Source organism: Molothrus aeneus, chromosome 9 (genome assembly GCF_037042795.1).
Source record: "Molothrus aeneus isolate 106 chromosome 9, BPBGC_Maene_1.0, whole genome shotgun sequence".
NCBI classification, from domain to species: Eukaryota; Metazoa; Chordata; class Aves; order Passeriformes; family Icteridae; genus Molothrus; species Molothrus aeneus.
The window spans coordinates 2650119-2667640 of NC_089654.1; the positions used below are offsets into that span (position 1 = coordinate 2650119).

Sequence of the window (17522 nt, forward strand, 5' to 3'; positions counted from 1 at the left end):
ATTAGGAAACCCTGAGAGAGAAATGTGAGGGGGATAAAGGCATTTTCAAAATTAGTCCTGATTTTACAAAACAAGAGCTTAGTTCAGCATTCTGCAAAGCCCTTTCGACTTTAAATCACTGTGAGCAAAATAAAGCATGTTTATGGGGCTGAGCAGGGCACAGGGCTTTGATTTATTCCTGCCAAAAAGTAATTGAGATTAAAACACTCTCCTTATGCGTTCAGTATTTTTTTTATTGGACATCTTAAGCAAAATTACAGCACTGCGGAGCTCTGCCTCGAGGAGCTCGGTGGATTAATGGTTTGAATCCCAGGTTACAGCTCTCACACCAGGTTCAACCTTGAGGTGGATTTTAGTTTGCTGAGAGAAATAGATGATTTGGCTTGGTGGACTTTGCAGCTGATGCTGATCACTGGGATGAAATGGGCTGCACCTTTGCTTTGTATATTGGGGAAAAGCCCAAAGTTGGAACAGAGGTGAGGATGGAAGCTCTCGCTCAGGTGAGGGTTGTTAAAATCAAAGTGTGGTATTTATAAGGAACTGTGTCTGCCAGAGCTGCTTCCTGGGACCCAGGGAAGTCCACTCCATCCCCTTGAATGTTCCTGATTTGGGAGCAGCCTGGGTGACAGCACAAGTTTAAATTTTTCCTTCCTTCTGAGTGTCTCAAGGAGAAGAGAGCAGAGAAAGGAGGGATCCACAGTGATTTTGCCAAAATGATCCACTGCAGTAGAATTTGTAGTACAGGCTAGATTGAGCTTTTGAAAAGCAGGATGGTTTTTCAAATGTTTTGCTTGGAAAATAGGTTGGTTCCAGAAAAGGTACGTGCTCTTCCCTCCCTTTGCCACAGTGCCCAGAGGAAATGCCCAAGTGTCCATGTGAAATCCTGTCCACTGGTTCTTCTGCCAGCAGTGCTGGACTTTGATTCCATAGGCAGGGAACCCTGTGAGGATTGACAGTCAGTCTCTTCAGTTTCTCAGAATTTCTGTAAGAATTGTAGAGCTTATGAAATCCGGGCTACCCTGAAGGTGCTGGAGACCTCAGAGAGCTTCCTCACATCTCAGCACCAGTTTTCCTCTGTCACAGTGTAAATCTCACCTGGCTCCATGGGAATGGGTTTAAAACGAGCAAAAGACAAGTGGGATTTTTCATGAGGAGGAGAGTTTTTGAATGTCAAGCATTCCAGACAGGACAGGCCAGACCAGACCAGAGCTGTTGACAGGATTAATGTTCTGTATGTATGTGAGATATAAAATAATCCTCTGGACTCGATGTCGCGACAGGCACCCGAGAACTCAGGTTCTAAATGCTGATGTGTTTGCAGTGTACCCACTTTGATTGCTTGTAAGGACTGAACTTTGACTACTGTATGGCATGCAACATGTAATATTTCTTTCCTTTCCCAACTGCTTTCTGTCACATGCCCAGGGCTTGGACCGCTCCAATTCCTGGGTAAACACTGGTGGTCCAAAAGCAGCCCCATGGGGATCCAACCCCAGCCCAAGTGCAGAGTCAACACAGGTGGTGTCTTCGGTAGAGGTTTTTCTGCCTTTGTTTTCCCTGATGTTTCCCTGTAGAATATCTTCCTTTCAGTGCATATTCCAATTTTGGTGGTTTCTTTTTTTTTTTTTTTTTTTTTTTTTGGTAATTGTTTATTTGAAAACTTTTCAGTTTGATTGATTTTACAAATTCTCATCTTGTCCCCCACCACCCCACCACACTGCATGAGAAACCTCCGATCGCGTGAACGTGTCCCCTCCTTTCATTTCAGTGGTTGCTGGTCTGTGAAATGTAAATGCTGTGACTGCTTTTGTTTTCTTTTTTTTCTCTTTCTCTCACACTAGTTTCAGCTTCAGGTGGAGCACATTTCTAAGTGGGAACATTAATCACAGCTTCATAGTTTTGTTCATGTTTGCCATTCCTTTTGATGTCGTGAACCATTTTGCCATTCTCATCAAGCATTTAGTACTCATCGTCCAGTAATCCTTCATTACTTGTTTGAGTGGAATATTGTGAACCCAAATTGACTGCCACATATGAAATTCTCTCTTAAAACATGTCAATTTGAGTGCTGGAGGCAGTGATTTGCCAGGGCCAATTGTATTGTTCTGTGTTGCAAAGTATGAAAACTTTACAGCAGCTTCAGTCAGGAAGAGTTTATTTAGCCCCCGTTGCCTGCTGCTCTCCACTGCATGGTTGCCTTGAACGTACCTCTCAACTGCTCCTCCTTCCCAGTTTATCAGCCTTCCCAAAATATTTAGTTCCAATTCACTTGCTCTAGTGGCAAATTATTTCCATCAGAAGCAGAACTTGAGTGATTTTCCCCTTGCCCGTGGCAGCAGAGCGTGGCTGTGGGTACATCCCCCCACGCTTGGCCTCTGGTAGATTGAGAGGTATGGGCTGAAATTCCAAGTATTACCTGTGCATGTTGATAAAATGCAACGATGGAAAAGTTTCATGCTTTGCAGCATTGTCTTTGTGCATCAGAACATGCAGTTCTTTAAATAACCTGTATGTCTTAAAACCAATCAGAATTGCTGTCGTTTTGTTTAGACCCAATCTGTAAATGCCTAAGAGTTTGAGAATGCTTAAAAAGCTGTAAAAACCCTACAGTTGGAAGAGTATTTTTGTAAACGTTCGTTGTCCTTGAGCTGCAAAACCCATCCACGGCAAACTTTAATGTCCTGTCATCATTCATTCATCTCCACTCCGTAGGCTACGGATCGAAGTTGTAATCGTATGTCTTCGCACACTGAGACGTCAAGTTTCTTACAAACATTAACAGGACGATTACCAACCAAAAAGGTAGATTTCAGTGGAGACAATTGGTATTGTGGGGCAGGGAGGTCAAGTCATTCTGAAAACGTGATGCAATTTATTCTTTTATTTATAGCCTGATTATTTTTTTTTCCCTCCCGAGGTCATTAGGAACTGCTGGTGCTTAACACCTCTGAATATCCAGGCTGTAGGGAATGTGAAGTATTTGGAATTGAATTGGGAAGAACTAAATGATCAGGAGTTGCTTGTCTGATTTAATGGCCATAGTGTTTGGGGCCAGTTTATTACTGGCTTTCAAAAAATATGAATAGCACTGTCTAGACGCGTAAATGATGCATTTTGTGTGCAAAATGAAAATGTGTTGGATGGCTCAGTGTGCTGAGCTCACTTATCCAGGTGTTAATCCAGAGAGACTCTAGAAAGGGAATGGGAGTCACTTTGAAAGTGAACTCCCTTACAGGAAATGAGGACCTCGTAAACAATGTCAGAAAGGCAAAATGCCAGAGCTTTTGTGTAAAGAAAACGTGGCCACTGCCACCGTCAGTCTGTGGGTTGGTCTTTTCCAAGAAAAGAAATCCAAGAGCTGTTTGAGCCCCATGTTTCTTTTTTACTGTCTTAAGTCCTTTCTCACAGTAAATATACATCTTTGTACAAATCACGTTATATGTCCACTTTTTACTCCTTTTTCCTGCGAAAATCAGACCAGGCAGAAAGGTAGACTTTTTAAACTAAACTAATTTGAGCACCAACCTTTTTTTTAAGTTGTTATTTCTTGGGGGCGGGTGGAAAATTCTTTTGACACTTGAGATTCAATCCTGGAGCGAGATGCTGTGAAACGTTTCTCACATCACATGTCATAACCTCATCCCTCATTGTTAGCTGGGGATTTCTTTATGGGATGCCACCACTGCTGTCATGTCCTCAGTTATTTAGTTTGCTTAACTCATTGTTTGCCACACTTGCCACGGACCGTGCTGACATTTCTCATGGGGGCTGTGTTGGGGGCTGCTCTGGAGGCTCGGGCTGACTCTGGGTTTGACTCTGTAGCTTTTCCACGAGGAGCTGGCCCTGCAGTGGGTTGTGTGCAGCGGGAGCGTGCGGGAGGCGGCCCTGCAGCAGGCCTGGTTCTTCTTCGAGCTGATGGTGAGCAAACACCTCCCTGATGTCTCCCAGCCCCTGCTTTCAAACAGAGCCAGCCACAGCTGCAAGTGGCTCTGCTGTAATTTATATCCCATAGGTGAAGAGCATGGTGCATCATCTGTATTTTGCTGACAAACTGGAAGCGCCGAGGAAGAATCGTTTCCCGGAGCGCTTCATGGATGACGTGTCTGCACTGGTCAGCACAATCGCTGGTGATATAGTCTCCCGCTTCCAGAAGGTGATGGCAAACGATTACACTGAGCCCAGCTCAGCCACCCCAGCCCTCCTGCCTCTTGTTTGCTTGAAAACACACAGGGTTCTTCATCTGCTTTCTGGTTTTCCTTCTCTCCAGGACACGGAAATGGTGGAGCGGCTCAACACCAGCCTCGCGTTTTTCCTCAATGATTTGTTGTCCATCATGGACAGAGGATTTGTTTTTGGTCTTATTAAGACCTGCTACAAACAGGTGAATGCAGATAAACATTGTGGCTTAACTGAACCGTGGCAGAGCCTGTTAGTGTTAGATTTCTCTGGACAGACAGTAAAGTATGGACCCAGAATTCCACTGTTCAGGTCTTAGAGCAGGGCATTCGCAGAGGTGATTTAGGGTTTACGCCTCTCTGATTACACTGTTAACTGTTAATTAGGAGTCACTCCCTGGAGTGAATGGGCAGGCAGCAGGAAGGGAGAATTATTCCCTCTGCTCACCACGTTCAGAGTAATTGAATCAAAAATTAGTGGGAGGTTCTGTGAGGGAGCTCAGACTGTCGTAGTCTCTTAAGGACACGGTGACCCTGGGTGATCATGTTGATCACTGAGCTCCTCTTCCATCCTTTGGGGCATGCAGGGTGTCCTTCCCCATAAGGAGGGCTCCTCCCACATTTGCAGTGTGACAGGGAAATCAGCCTACAACACAAAGTTTTGTTTGACTATAAACATCCATTCTGATGCTGTGTACAGAGGAGATAACAGGGGATCAGTAAGAAGTGGGCTAAACTTAGACTAATTTTCCCTGTAGAGTCTAAAACATTCTCTGTAAGGGCAGAAGAACAGCAAGAGCATTTAAGATTTTAAGCTGCCTGCTGTATATTACATATATTATGTGTCATTAATTATATTTTTATATATAAAAAATATATGTATAAAACCCAACCTGCATCTTGGAGCTATTAGTGCATCACACTGGTTCTCACAACTCCCTGCTGAAATCAATAGGATGTGGGAATTACAGAATCAAAGAATGGTTTGGGTCGGAAAGGACCTTAAAGATGATCTTGTTCCAACCCCCCAACAGGTGAAGCCCACAGTTCTGCATTTGGTTATTTAAATACTACTGCTGTATAGATCTTGGATTGAGAGATATGTCAGGGATGTGTGTGGCTCCTGCAAATCAGGAACTGAATTTCTAACACAAAAAAAGTGCTGTGGACGTGGATGTGACCATTTAATGACACCAAGCTCTGCAGTTCTTGCTTTGGGAGTGATTCTGGGGAGCAGGGGTGGGCCAGGGGGGCTCACCTTGCAGTTACACTCTCTTTTGGTGCTGACTGCAATGCTGTGGGCTGGATTTTCCAGGTGTCTTCAAAGGTGTATTCCTTAACAAATCCAAGCAACCTGGCATCTCTGAAGCTGGACTTCCTGCGCATCATTTGCAGCCACGAGCACTATGTCACCTTGAACTTACCCTGCAGCTTGCTCACACCACCTGCATCTCCATCACCATCTGTGTCTTCAGCCACTTCCCAGGTACTGAGAAATTTGGGAAATACAAGTTGAGCTCAGAGCTGAGAATGAAATCCTCTGAGGCAGTTGTATCACTGTACCTTCAGTCCCTGTGGCTAATATTTTTGGAAGTGTTTATTTAGAAATCAGTTTTTCCTGCCGCAGAGGTTCTGATTTCTTTTGAGCTTTTATTATTGAGGAAAGAGTGCCCGTATCCCTGTCCTGGTAATGACCATACCCTGTCCTTAAGAACCTGGTCCTCTCTTGTGTTGGACAAACACAAATAAGCCATAAAGGAAAACACTTTGTCCAGTGTTACCCTTTTCTGGCAACACAAGGGACTTCAGAGCTCTCTGCAGCTTAGTCCTGGCCTGCTCAGAAAAAGTAATTTGAATTAATGTGTCATTCAAGTGGATTAATTAGTTGCAAAATCACGTAAACGAAATCAATTAAAGCCTTCTTCAGCCTGGATAAGAGCATCTTCGAGTTAAAAGTTTAACCAATCCACTTTTAAAGGTTATTTGGTTTAACTTTCCTAACAGGGGAAGACAGTAACAACAAACAGAATTAATGGAAGAGTTACTGAGCTGGGATGGAATTTAAGTGTAGATGTGCCTTGATCCAAACAGAAAAGGGAAAAGGCATGAGGTTGTCTTTAATTCTGAAAACTGCTTCTTGTGTGTTTCCTAAGCTTTGACTCTGTTCATGATGCAGCTTCTGAAACTTGATTTTTTCAGAGTTCTGGGTTCTCTACAAATGTCCAAGACCAGAAGATTGCAAATATGTTTGAGTTGTCTGTGCCTTTCCGCCAGCAGCATTACCTGGCCGGGCTGGTGCTCACAGAACTGGCTGTCATTCTAGATCCTGATGCAGAAGGGTAAATCTTCACAAAGTTTTGTTTTTCCAAGAGCTTTCTGAAATTCCAAGCAAATGGTGGATGCAAAGAAAGTCCTGGCACGGCCAGAATTTACACAAATTAGTAAGCTATGATAAGAAAACAGTGGTTTAAGAATCTTCTTTCTTCTTGCCTCTTCTGTTTCTTCCTTATCCCAGACTCTGTAAACATGATTTCAATCACATTTTTCCAGCTGAGAAGAGGTAAAGAGGTTCCTGCTGGAGCCCCCAGATGCCACAGGGGCACTGCTGGAGCTCTGAAAGGAAAATAGCTTTTCTCAAATGTAACAGGAAAATAATTTCCAACATTTAGGAAGCCTCTCTTGCTGGTGGTTTTAAATGTTACAATATATTTTGCCTGTGGTTCTCCCAGCTCTTTTTAACTGTAAATTATGCATTGATGAGGCCCCTGTGGGTTATACAAATAGACAAATAGAGTCAAGCATGCAGAGTTTGTCAGTGACTCGCCTGGCTTGTGCAGCAAATAATTTTCTGCTCTAGTCCTGACATCCAGCCTGTTCCTTATGTTATTTAGGGCTGTTTTCTGCCTTGCCTCTTTAAAATGGGTTGCAATGGAAATTATTGATTGTTTCCACAGTCCTGAGTTCCCTCACAGACATTTTTCTCAAGGCGGACTCAGAAATATCAGCCGAGTCGACAAATGCTGATGATTCATGGTTAATTCTGCCCCTTTGCCAAGAGGTCTCTGGAGTTAAACATTCATTCTGTTTCCTCTTGGAGAAGAAAGTGATGCCATAAACTGGAATATTTTCCTGTACATATACATAACACGCTGCAGTCCCATTTGTTTGGCCTGAAATGGAAAAAGCAGCAAATCTTTACCCATATGTGCTGTCTGCAGAAATCCTTTTTGTGCCAGAGGAGCATCCTGCTCACTGGTTAGAAATCAGGCCTTGTCTCTGAGTGTGTTTGCCCTTGTTCTTCACAAACTTTCTGTTCTCTACCTGCCTACCAAGCCCTTAAGCCTGGCCCAGGATGGTGATCTGTGCACAGAGGAGTTTGCTGCTCTCCCCTGGGGAGACAACTCCTCTCTCTGTCAAGCCAGAAAAAGGCCCCTGGTACCAGTTCAGCTCTGGAGATGCATCTGGATCCAAGCTCCTGAATTTGGGGGCAGATGTATACCTGTAAAACATTTACTTCTTAATGTTTTCCAGAAAAAACCTGGAGTTTCAGGTTTGTTGACTTCTCAAGCTCAAGCCCTCTGCATTTCTCCTGGTAGATCTATCAGATAGTAAACCAAGTGTGTTCAGATCTGCTCTTCCCTTGCTGTGAAGACTTTTTACAGTCATGCATGATCACCAGAAGAGAGTGCTGGCACTTGCCTTCCATAAAATATTGTGGCCACCACTGGAGTAAGCTCAGAATTGTTCCCAGTTCATTATCCTGCAGCAGCAGTGGAAGGGCTGTTCAGCTAGTTGCTTATTGTGTTAGAGACCTGCTTTAGGCCTTGATAGGTGATCCAGAGCCTTAAATGTGTTCTGGCCTTGCTCTTTTTGCTCCACTATCAGGATATGTTTAGTTTTAGCTCATTTTATAAGAACTCTTTGGACTGAGTTGGACAGAGAAGGAGTCAGGTCCCTGGTGCCTGGAGGTGTGTGTTGGATGCATCCCTCAGTGTGACAGGGTGCAGAGCAGCCCTGCAGAGCACCTGCAGCCTGAAAAACAGGACAAACAAAGCATGCAGGGGAAGGGATCCAGCTGAACGTGACAGTCCCAGCAGCTGGGCCCTGCACAGTTGGCTCTGCAAACACTGCAGGGGTGCTTTGGCCATCACACACAGTGCCCACGCTGCCCATCTTGGCTGAGGGTGCAGGCCAGAAGTGAGAAAATCAGAATTCAGCCCTCAGAGTTCAGTGCCAGAGTCGCTTTTGCACAAGTGTGGGTGGGTGTTGACAGAAATCCAGGCCAGGGCTGAGATAAGGGAGGGGAGGGAGGGAGGCGAGATCGATTCACTGCCTTATCAGGCAGGAAGAGCAGGGGGCTGCATTTCCTCCTCTCCACCAGGGATTGATCCACCACAGTGCCCACCCAGCTCTGGGAAAGTGACAAAGAAATCCATGGATCCCTAGGCTGGAATTACACTGCCTTGCTTGGATGTTTTCCCCATCTGCAGTTTTATGGCCTCTGGGATAGTTTCCCTTGAAATTTTAAAAACATGATTTAGGTGCCACTCCTTCAAAATGATACAAAGACTTTTCTTTATCCTTAATCTAAAGGAACCAGTCACTTAAATAAGCGTTTCCTTCCTAGTTGTTAAGGCTCTCACTAATTACACAAGCAAGCAATTGTAGGATCTCATTATGGCTTGATTAAAAGCCACAGGGAGGACCTGCAGCTCCAGTAGCTGATGTCCTCCCAAGCTGTACTGCTGCTTTATAGTCAACTTCAAACCCCCAAAAATCCAGTCAAAGCCTCTTTTTTTAACCAGAACTCACCTCTACTTTTCAGGTAAAGTGGATACTGCCTGAAATTCAGCACTTGTTTTAATACCTCAGGTCTGAACATTGCAGCTTATGTTTTGCTACTGCCTAATGTCTGAGCTTCCTTGGCTGCTTCATGCATGGGGTAAAGTGTCTTCTTGGCTGGTTTGCCTACAGAAGCAAATAGCTGCAGAGAGAACCTGCTATTTGCTCTGGGAGAGTTTTGCCTCTGCGTGGTGGCTGAGGGGATTGAAAGGAGCAGAGTCCTTGAGAGATTCAGGGGAGGTTTTGTGTTTTCAAGGAGGTTCACACGTGGTGCTCTATAGAACGGCTCTGCCAGTGTTTGCATCTGAATAATGACAGAAGCCCTTTTGGCTATTTTTCCTTCTATCCCTTCATGTCTTTGCCACTTTTTATTCAGAATTTTGTATCTGTAGTCTCCTGTTTTGGTTCAATATTTGCATGGGGTAGGGTGGGGAGCTGAAGCAGAAACTTCCTGATCATTTGATTAAAGCAGTGTTCTGGTTTAGGAGGGTTTGTCTCTCTGTAAATGGTGTTAAATAACAACAGAAAAAGAATACAATGAATAGTTTTACTGAACCCACTGTCCTCTCAAGTTTCTCTCCCTGTTTTCCATATTCCCTAAGTTTTTCTAAGAGATTTTAGTAGATTCAATGCTTCGGCATAGCAGTAACTGGGACTTTGAGGGTTTTTAATGGAATATATGAGAGTGTTCACATTATATGGGTGTGCATTCCATGAGATATTTTTGCCCATTTTACAAGGCACAGTGAAAAACCAGCCAGCCATCTGTAAAATCCATGGGAGATCAAAAAAACCCATGCAGCGGCAGTTCGCCTGAAGTTAAAAATAAAAAACGGGATATTTTTTTTTTTTTTTTCCTTTTTGAAGCCCCTTAGTTTTAAAAGAGAGTTTGCTTTGAAGATATTAACTAATGTGCATGACCCAACTGTCTTTTAACAGATTATTTGGATTGCATAAGAAGGTCATCAACATGGTACACAACCTGCTGTCCAGCCACGACTCGGACCCGCGGTACGCTGACCCCCAGGTAAAGGCCCGGGTGGCAATGCTGTATCTACCTCTGATTGGCGTGATCATGGAAACTGTGCCTCAGCTCTATGACTTCACAGGTATTTGATATTCTCTGCCTTGCCTGTCTGCTCACCAGACTTGGGTGTTTGGGTTCTGAAATTAAATTATGAACACCTTTGCTGTCAGATGAGGTTGTTTCTGAATTGTGATTTGGACATTTTCACTTGCAAAATGTGCCTTCAATGCCTGTTAACACTCAAAAGTTGCATTTGCCCACTTGTTAGCATGAAATTTAAAAAAAGCAGTGTGCTTTAGTTGACCTCCTACTGGCTGATGTAAATGCAAAGTCAGCTTCCATCTGTATCTCTGACTTGCTTAAAAAGTCACCCCTCTCACTGTACCAGAGTCCCTAAATCGAAAGGATAAGCAGAGTTCCTAATTCCAAAGGATAAGCAGAGTTCCTCTTCCTCCTATCATGTGCTCCATCAGCAGTTCATTTTCAGGGCTGCTTTGCAAAGTGTCCCAAAGAGCAGCAGAGGTAATTTCAAATCAGGGCAGGGAGTCCAGTCAGGAATAGTTTGGAATTTAGAGTTCTCCTCTACATCCTCTGAGTTTCATGACACAATAAAGCTGCAAGAAGGGATTTGGAGTATTCAAAGGGACAAAAGGTCTGTTGTCCCTTGTTAGAAGGGTTTTAGGCACTGAGGTTGTGTACGTTGCATTTGGGAATTGCTTTCTTTGCTTTCTTGGCCTCAAATCATTGTCCTGTTCTTTGCAGGACCTCTCGAGTGGGATGATTTTCAGTTTGATTTCCCAGTTCAGTGAGACCAGCAGTGTGGATGGAATCTGGGGGGTGAAGCCTTGATTTGGGGCTTGACTAAAATCCTGTATTTCTCTGCAGAGAGCCACAACCAGCGAGGGAGGCCGAGCTGTGTTGCCGTGGACGATTACGAGAGCGAGGGTGGCAGCATGATCAGCCAGACAGTGGCCATGGCCATTGCAGGGACTTCTGTCCCCCAGCTCACCAGGCCCAGCAGTTTCCTACTCCCTTCTTCGGTACAAATCCATTTCCTGACCCTCAGTCTGTGTCAACGAGCAAATATCCAGCAGGCTCTGTGGGGACCCACATCAGTTTGTAGTTGGGTGTGCAGAGGGGCAACAAGGGGGACAAAGCACATTTGCATGTTGCTGTGTGTGTATCAGAGGGGCATAAGAAAATGCCAAGGAGGGGTAGGAATCAACAAACCTCAGAAAGTGGGAGAATTCTCTTTCCTGATAAAAAAGCAATTCTATAAAAGCTCTGTGAAGTGCAGTAGTCACTCTGAGCTTTAAACCCGAAGAACAAATTCTACCCCAGGTAAATCCTACGTGGCTGAGTACAAGGAGGAGCCGTGTTCCCTGTTCTCTGCACAGAGAGGGAATCCTGATTCTGGTAGCAGGCAGACCCTCCCATTCTGCCTTCTCTTACCTTTACTCCAGGACCACAGCCCCACCCCATTTTGCTGGGGTTTAGGTGCACTCTCAGTGAGAACCTGAGAGATGCTTGAGATAACATGCAGCCCCTCTGCTTAACCCCTGAGCTGCTGAGGTTATTACAGTTATCTCAAGGGATGAACCTCACTCTGTGGTGGTGGGAATGTGAAGCCCTGTCCTGACTTGTGTTTCAGAGTGGCAGGCAGCACTCCACCTTCTCAACAGAGTCCAGCCGCAGCCTCCTCATCTGCCTGCTGTGGGTGCTGAAGAACGCGGATGAGAGCGTCCTGCAGAAGTGGTTCACTGACCTGTCAGTGCTGCAGCTCAACCGCCTGCTGGACCTGCTCTATCTCTGTGTCTCCTGCTTTGAGTACAAGGTACTGCCCAGCTGGAACCTCCTGCAATCCCTCCCGGGCCCTGCCAAGACCTTTACGCTCCCACCCTTTACACGACTGCGGAAAGGCATTTCCTGCTCTCTCCAAAGTATTTCCTGTATTCACAATCCCAAGGCCAGGCTTTTCCCATGTTTACTTCCCAGCCATGTGAGTGTCTGTGCCTTGTTCCACTTCTCAAGCAGTTTGTGCTGCTTGCCCCTCATCTGGGAACTGCTGCAGTGCCACTTTGAAAAGAGAGTTTTCTGTAGCAATGCTGGAATTTGAGTGTATTAATCTGTATTCCTTTCTTGCTGCATGTCTGTAGATATTTTGAGTTGTTAACTCATAGCAAATATCCCAATTTGAAAAATCTTCCCTCATGGTTTTGTTTGGAACTCGCAGGGTAAGAAAGTGTTTGAAAGAATGAACAGTCTGACGTTTAAGAAGTCAAAAGACATGAGAGCCAAACTTGAAGAAGCAATTTTGGGCAGCATAGGGGCAAGGCAGGAAATGGTCCGAAGAAGTAGAGGACAGCTGGGTAAGTAAAGGAGTCCTCTGTGCCATCCCTTTTCTTCCAAAAGCTGCTCCTCCCATCCCCAACAATTATTTGCACCTATCTGTGGTGTAGGATACAAAGAGGCCCCTAGGAAGGCTGTTTGCAGCATCCTTCCCTGGGTCTGCAAAATCTCTACACCTTTCCTAAATTGCAGGCACTTCATTTGCTACTTGATTGCCTTTTTAAGTGACACCACATCTCATTTATGGGGTGTTCTTGCTTTATTTTTTTCCAGTGTAGCATCTTCTGGAGAGTCCTGGAAAACAAACTGCCTGATTTTGCTCTGACAGCTCTGAAAATGCCTGGGCATTTCTGCTGACTTAAGGAGACTTGAAATAGCTGTAGTTGGGCTAACAGGCTCCTTCTGATGATTTCTACTGTTTGTAAAACCCAGTAATTTTTAGGAACACCCAAAATTCAAAGGGTGGCCTAGGGTTAGGACAAGAATCAGAGCTGTGATTTTGTCTCCTGGTCTGCCACACGAGCCTGTCCTTGTGGGCTAAGGTGGAAAAGTAGTTTAGAGCCATAATTAAGGAATCACTTCAGAGATGGGAACCTTTATTTTTTTCTTAATGTGGCTGGATTACTTTTATTACTTGAAATTCCCCTGCCCTCCCAGCAATGAGAATAAAAGATTGTGAGGTGGAAAGGGGGGGTCTTGGCAGCACCCTGAGAACATTCCTGGGTGCCAGTCAAGGACAGCAGTGTTGGAATGCTGAGGGTTGGCACACTCAGGCTCCTTGTGCAGTCCAAGGAAGGGACTCCTCTCACCAGTGAGTGCCTCAGCTGCCTCTCTGTGTCTCATGCCACTCAGCAGTGACAGAGTTAGGGCCATGTAAACATCCTGGGTGAGTGGCACAGAGCCTCAGGCTCTAGAAAATCATCTTTGTTGCCACCTGCCACTTGTGAGCAGATCTGGAGCTGCTGCTCGTGCAGCTGAAGTGAGCATCAGCTGACTGCTGTTGTTTTGCTGTTTCCCTGCAGAGAGGAGCCCTTCTGGGAGTGCCTTTGGAAGTCAAGAGAACCTGAGATGGAGAAAGGATATGACTCACTGGCGGCAGAACACCGAGAAGCTTGACAAGTAACTCTGCCTTTTCCTTCTGCTCTACCCCTGTGCCAGGCCTGTGAGAGCAGGGTCCCCCTCCCCACAGAAGGTCACTGCCAGCTCAGGTTTGAGCCCTCAGATGCACAGGGCTGGCATTGCAAAAAAAAAGCAAACAAACAGCTTTTACTCCAACACTGCCCTCCCCACTCTTTGCCTTTCTGCTGTCCCTTGCTTCCTTAGACTTCCAAATCAGATTTAAAGAGATTTATACGATCCATTACTGTCTTAAAACCCTGCCCTAAGCTGTAATTTAGAGGGAAGATCCATTAAGAGTTTCCACAGATAGCATTTATATCTCATGTCATATTTCCTTTATTCCATAAGAGCATTCTGGAGTTCTCAAAGCTCGCTTTCTTTTCCTGTCCTAATCCATCACTTTGATTGTTTTTCCACATGTGCTGTGCTTTTAGAAGCCACAAACCAGCCAGGTACTGTAGCATTGGTGTGCAGTTCTTACAAATTGCCATTTTGTACATCTGCAGACTCAATCATCACAGCATTGTTTGTGATGCTTGGCAGAACTTCTCAGTGTGTGTGTGCAACTGACTGGAATGAGCTCCTTTGGCTTATTACACCCATTTCCTTGAAAATTCCCTCTCTTGGTGTGGTTTAATCCAGAGGGCTCAGGAGTTGTGTTTGAGCTTTGCTGTGCACGTTTTCTGTCTCCTCAAATTGCAACCTGTAGTCTCCATCCTCCCAGCAAAAGAATTGTTCCTTATCCTAGGGAAGCAACCTCAGCCCGAGGGAAGCTCTGAAGAAACTGAGGAATGGGATCCTCAGAGCCCACATGGAGATCAGGCCAATTTTTATCCTTGCAGACATTGACTCTTCCTGGACTAGAAAGCAATTCTTCACAGCCTTTCATTGTTTTGTCCCACGCAAAAATGTAATTTCTCTTTATGACAAGTGGTGGCTTTTTGTCCAAGGCTCCAGTCCTGTTGAGTCATTGGGAAAGCCAAATGACCAGGGTGTTTCACCCTGCTGATGAAGTGATGTACATAAAAATTCCAGAGTCACACCAGATTAGAATTTGGCCTGAAAGACTCAGCAGCTCACTGCCAACACTGGGTCTGAGTCCTGTCCTTCCCAGAAGGATCTCAAGTACACATCTAACAGCTGTGGAATTCCTTGGTGGTCAAAGGATGGTGTCTCACCTCACAAAATGAGCTGCTTAGATAAAATAAAACTCTCTAGAGCTGCTTTCTAACCCCTGCTTGCTGTGACTGGCTCTGCTGTGTCCTGTGTGTGTAGGTAGAGCCTGGCCCTTTGAAACCCCATAAACAAGACTTTTCACTCCAAAAGCTCTGCACAGCTGTCTTTTTATGCAGATGGTATTATTTTATGGGGGATCAGGTTCCTGAAGATGTTGGGGGTGTGAGCCAGCTCCCAGAAGATGTGGAGTGTGGCAGGGAAGGGCTGCTGCAATACAGCTCCAAGAGCCAAATAATTTCTCCCTCTTTCTGTGTGTTTTTTTCTGGGATTTTGGTCACCCTGCTGCTGGGATTTGGCCTGGCACGAGTCTGTCAGTGACGGCACCTGTGGCAGGGCAGGCCAGGGTTGTGCTCTTTGAGTACACCCCTGGATCTGTGCCCAGTGCAGCTGGTGCCACTGGAAGGGGCTGGGTGTGCTGAATTCCTGGAGCCACAGGTGTGAGTGGGTGTCTGGACTCTGCAAGGCTTTCCAGGAAAACAAGTGCCTGGCATGGAACAGCAAAACCTTGTCCTTCAGCTGAGAGAGGAAGTTGTGCTTCAGGGATTAAACGCAGTGTAGCTTGGAGAGATAAGATTGCAGCCTGGCAGGCTGCAGTGTGAGGGGGAGTGCAGGTTCCCAGCTCGTGTAGCACCACCGTGTGTCCACAGCATAAAGCCACATGTCCTGTTCCTGGTTGTGCTGTCGCATGCCTAACGATGCTGCTGAGCCAGTTTGGAGTTGGACTGGGCTTCTAAACTGTTGTTGTGTTCCTGGGAGAGTAGTGAAGTGTCAGAGAGCAGTGTGAGCTCTCCAAGCATGATGAACGTGAAGCCTCTGTAAGTCTGTACTTGTAAAAAAACTGAGTTTTCCTTCCTGTCCTCTCAGGGGGTGCATTGAAATATCTTTGTGGTGTTGTCCAGTGATAAATATGCAAACTGTAACTGGGAGTTTCCTGCTAGTGAGAGAACATTTTTGACTGGAAAATATGTAGGTCTGTTCCTAAATCAGGAAGTAATTTTATTTCTTTGTTTTCTCTGATCAGGTCAAGGGCAGAGATAGAACACGAAGCACTCATTGACGGGAATCTTGCAACAGAAGCCAACCTGATAATTTTGGATACTCTAGAGATAGTTGTACAGGTGAGGCTGATAAGAAAATGGAGATGTAATGGCATTGCAGTCACCTGGCCAGGCAGCACTTGGTTAAACAGAACTGCCTCGGTGCTGAGAGAGCTGTTCAGCTGCAGCAGCAAGGGAGTGATGCCTCTTCAAATACCAGCCTGGAACAATCTGGTTTTACATTGCAATACCTTCCTTCAGTCTTGAAATTGAGATTTGAAGAGTCTCCCTTCCTTGTAATATAAGAAATAGTTATTCAGGAATGAATTGTAAAAATTTCCAAATCTTGCCCTATCCCAAACAGTTCCTCCAGTTTTTCCCCAAACCTGCCTCGAATCACTGGGATCCAGGTCAACCTCCTGGGCCTGTACTCACTTTGTCCCCTGATTTCTGTACAGATGAACCTGGGCATGGACTGGGAGCAGGCAGGACCATGCTTCCCAAATCCACCTCTGATCTGCTGAGAGACCCAGGAATCCCAAGGATTGTTCAGGTGTTCCTCACCTGGGGGTTGCCTCAGAACGGGGCTGTTTGGCAGGCCCAGCTAAGTGGGTCATTTCCCCATGCAAAGGGCTCTTGGTCAGAGCTATTTGCACTCTCCCACATGGACAGGCACACAGGAGGTTCATTTTTCTTGTGGAATCTTGGTTTCCCTTTTTCTCATGGAATTTTGGTTTCCCATTTTTCTCATGGAGTCTTGTTTTCCCTGTTTCTCATGGAGTCCTGGTTTCCTTTGCAGACCGTGTCGGTGACGGAGTCCAAGGAGAGCATCCTCGGCGGGGTGCTCAAAGTGCTGCTGCACAGCATGGCCTGCAACCAAAGTGCCCTTTACCTCCAGCACTGCTTTGCCACACAGAGAGCTTTGGTCTCCAAGGTGAATCCCCTGTGGGGGCACAAATCCCCCCTGAGCAGCACTGAGGGAGGAAGGTGCTGTTCCTTCCTTTGTATGGGGCCACTTCCCCAAGCAATTATTGTTTTGGGCAGTGTTAATTTTCAGGCAGCATAGCCTGGCCTGGTTTTCATGGGCAGTACCTGCATTTCTGCATTTTGGGCTTGGCTGCAGCAAAAAGTGCAGCTCACACACCATGGCTGGGATGTGAGTTCCTGCTGGCTGGCACTGAGTGGGAAGAGGGGAGCTCTGCTCAGTGTGGGGAGCTCAAGGCACAGGTGGGGTTTAAGCTGGACAAATCTCACTTTAAATGGATTTGTTTCCCAGTTTCTGTAGGTGTGCGGGGAGAAGCTCAAAGTTTTAAGCCTGAGATTTTGGGAGTGATGTAAATCATTGTGAGGGTGTAGATGTAGGAGCAAGTTGGAGTGGACGATAAAATGAGTTGCCTTCCAGTGCTGCCAGTTCTGCCTTACTGTAAAGTGATTGAAATGAGCATCATTCCCCCAAAACAGAAGGGGTTGGGCTCCCTCTCATTGCAGTGCACCCTCACTGCTGCCTGTTTGTCTGAGTGCTCATCCCTGCCTGTTCCGATTTCCTCCCCTGCTGTTTTCCAGTTCCCTGAGCTGCTGTTTGAGGAGGAGACAGAGCAGTGTGCAGACCTGTGCCTGAGGCTCCTGAGGCACTGCAGCAGCAGCATTGGCCCCATCAGGTCCCACGCCAGTGCCTCCCTGTACCTCCTCATGAGGCAGAACTTCGAGATCGGGAACGTGAGTCCTGCTGCTCTCCCT

The 17522-nt window shown here is 45.8% G+C and overlaps 1 protein-coding gene across 14 annotated transcripts in view; it reads left to right on the forward strand.

Annotated features, from left to right (window-relative positions):
* Positions 1-17522, forward strand: part of DOCK7 (dedicator of cytokinesis 7) — a 97024-nt gene that overhangs the window by 62628 nt on the left and 16874 nt on the right. For 3 of the 14 annotated variants that reach the window (XM_066555355.1, XM_066555341.1, XM_066555343.1), the window contains exons 23-38: positions 1426-1536; positions 2713-2802; positions 3823-3918; positions 4013-4153; positions 4268-4381; positions 5491-5661; positions 6375-6514; positions 9957-10126; positions 10930-11084; positions 11696-11878; positions 12278-12413; positions 13416-13512; positions 13947-13964; positions 15770-15866; positions 16585-16719; positions 17349-17501. In XM_066555355.1, the coding sequence (XP_066411452.1) occupies positions 1426-1536; positions 2713-2802; positions 3823-3918; positions 4013-4153; positions 4268-4381; positions 5491-5661; positions 6375-6514; positions 9957-10126; positions 10930-11084; positions 11696-11878; positions 12278-12413; positions 13416-13512; positions 13947-13964; positions 15770-15866; positions 16585-16719; positions 17349-17501 (2007 nt within the window). The remainder of the gene's footprint in view (positions 1-1425; positions 1537-2712; positions 2803-3822; positions 3919-4012; positions 4154-4267; positions 4382-5490; positions 5662-6374; positions 6515-9956; positions 10127-10929; positions 11085-11695; positions 11879-12277; positions 12414-13415; positions 13513-13946; positions 13965-15769; positions 15867-16584; positions 16720-17348; positions 17502-17522) is intronic. The other 11 variants (XM_066555346.1, XM_066555345.1, XM_066555348.1 and 8 more) reach the window with 8 other exon arrangements.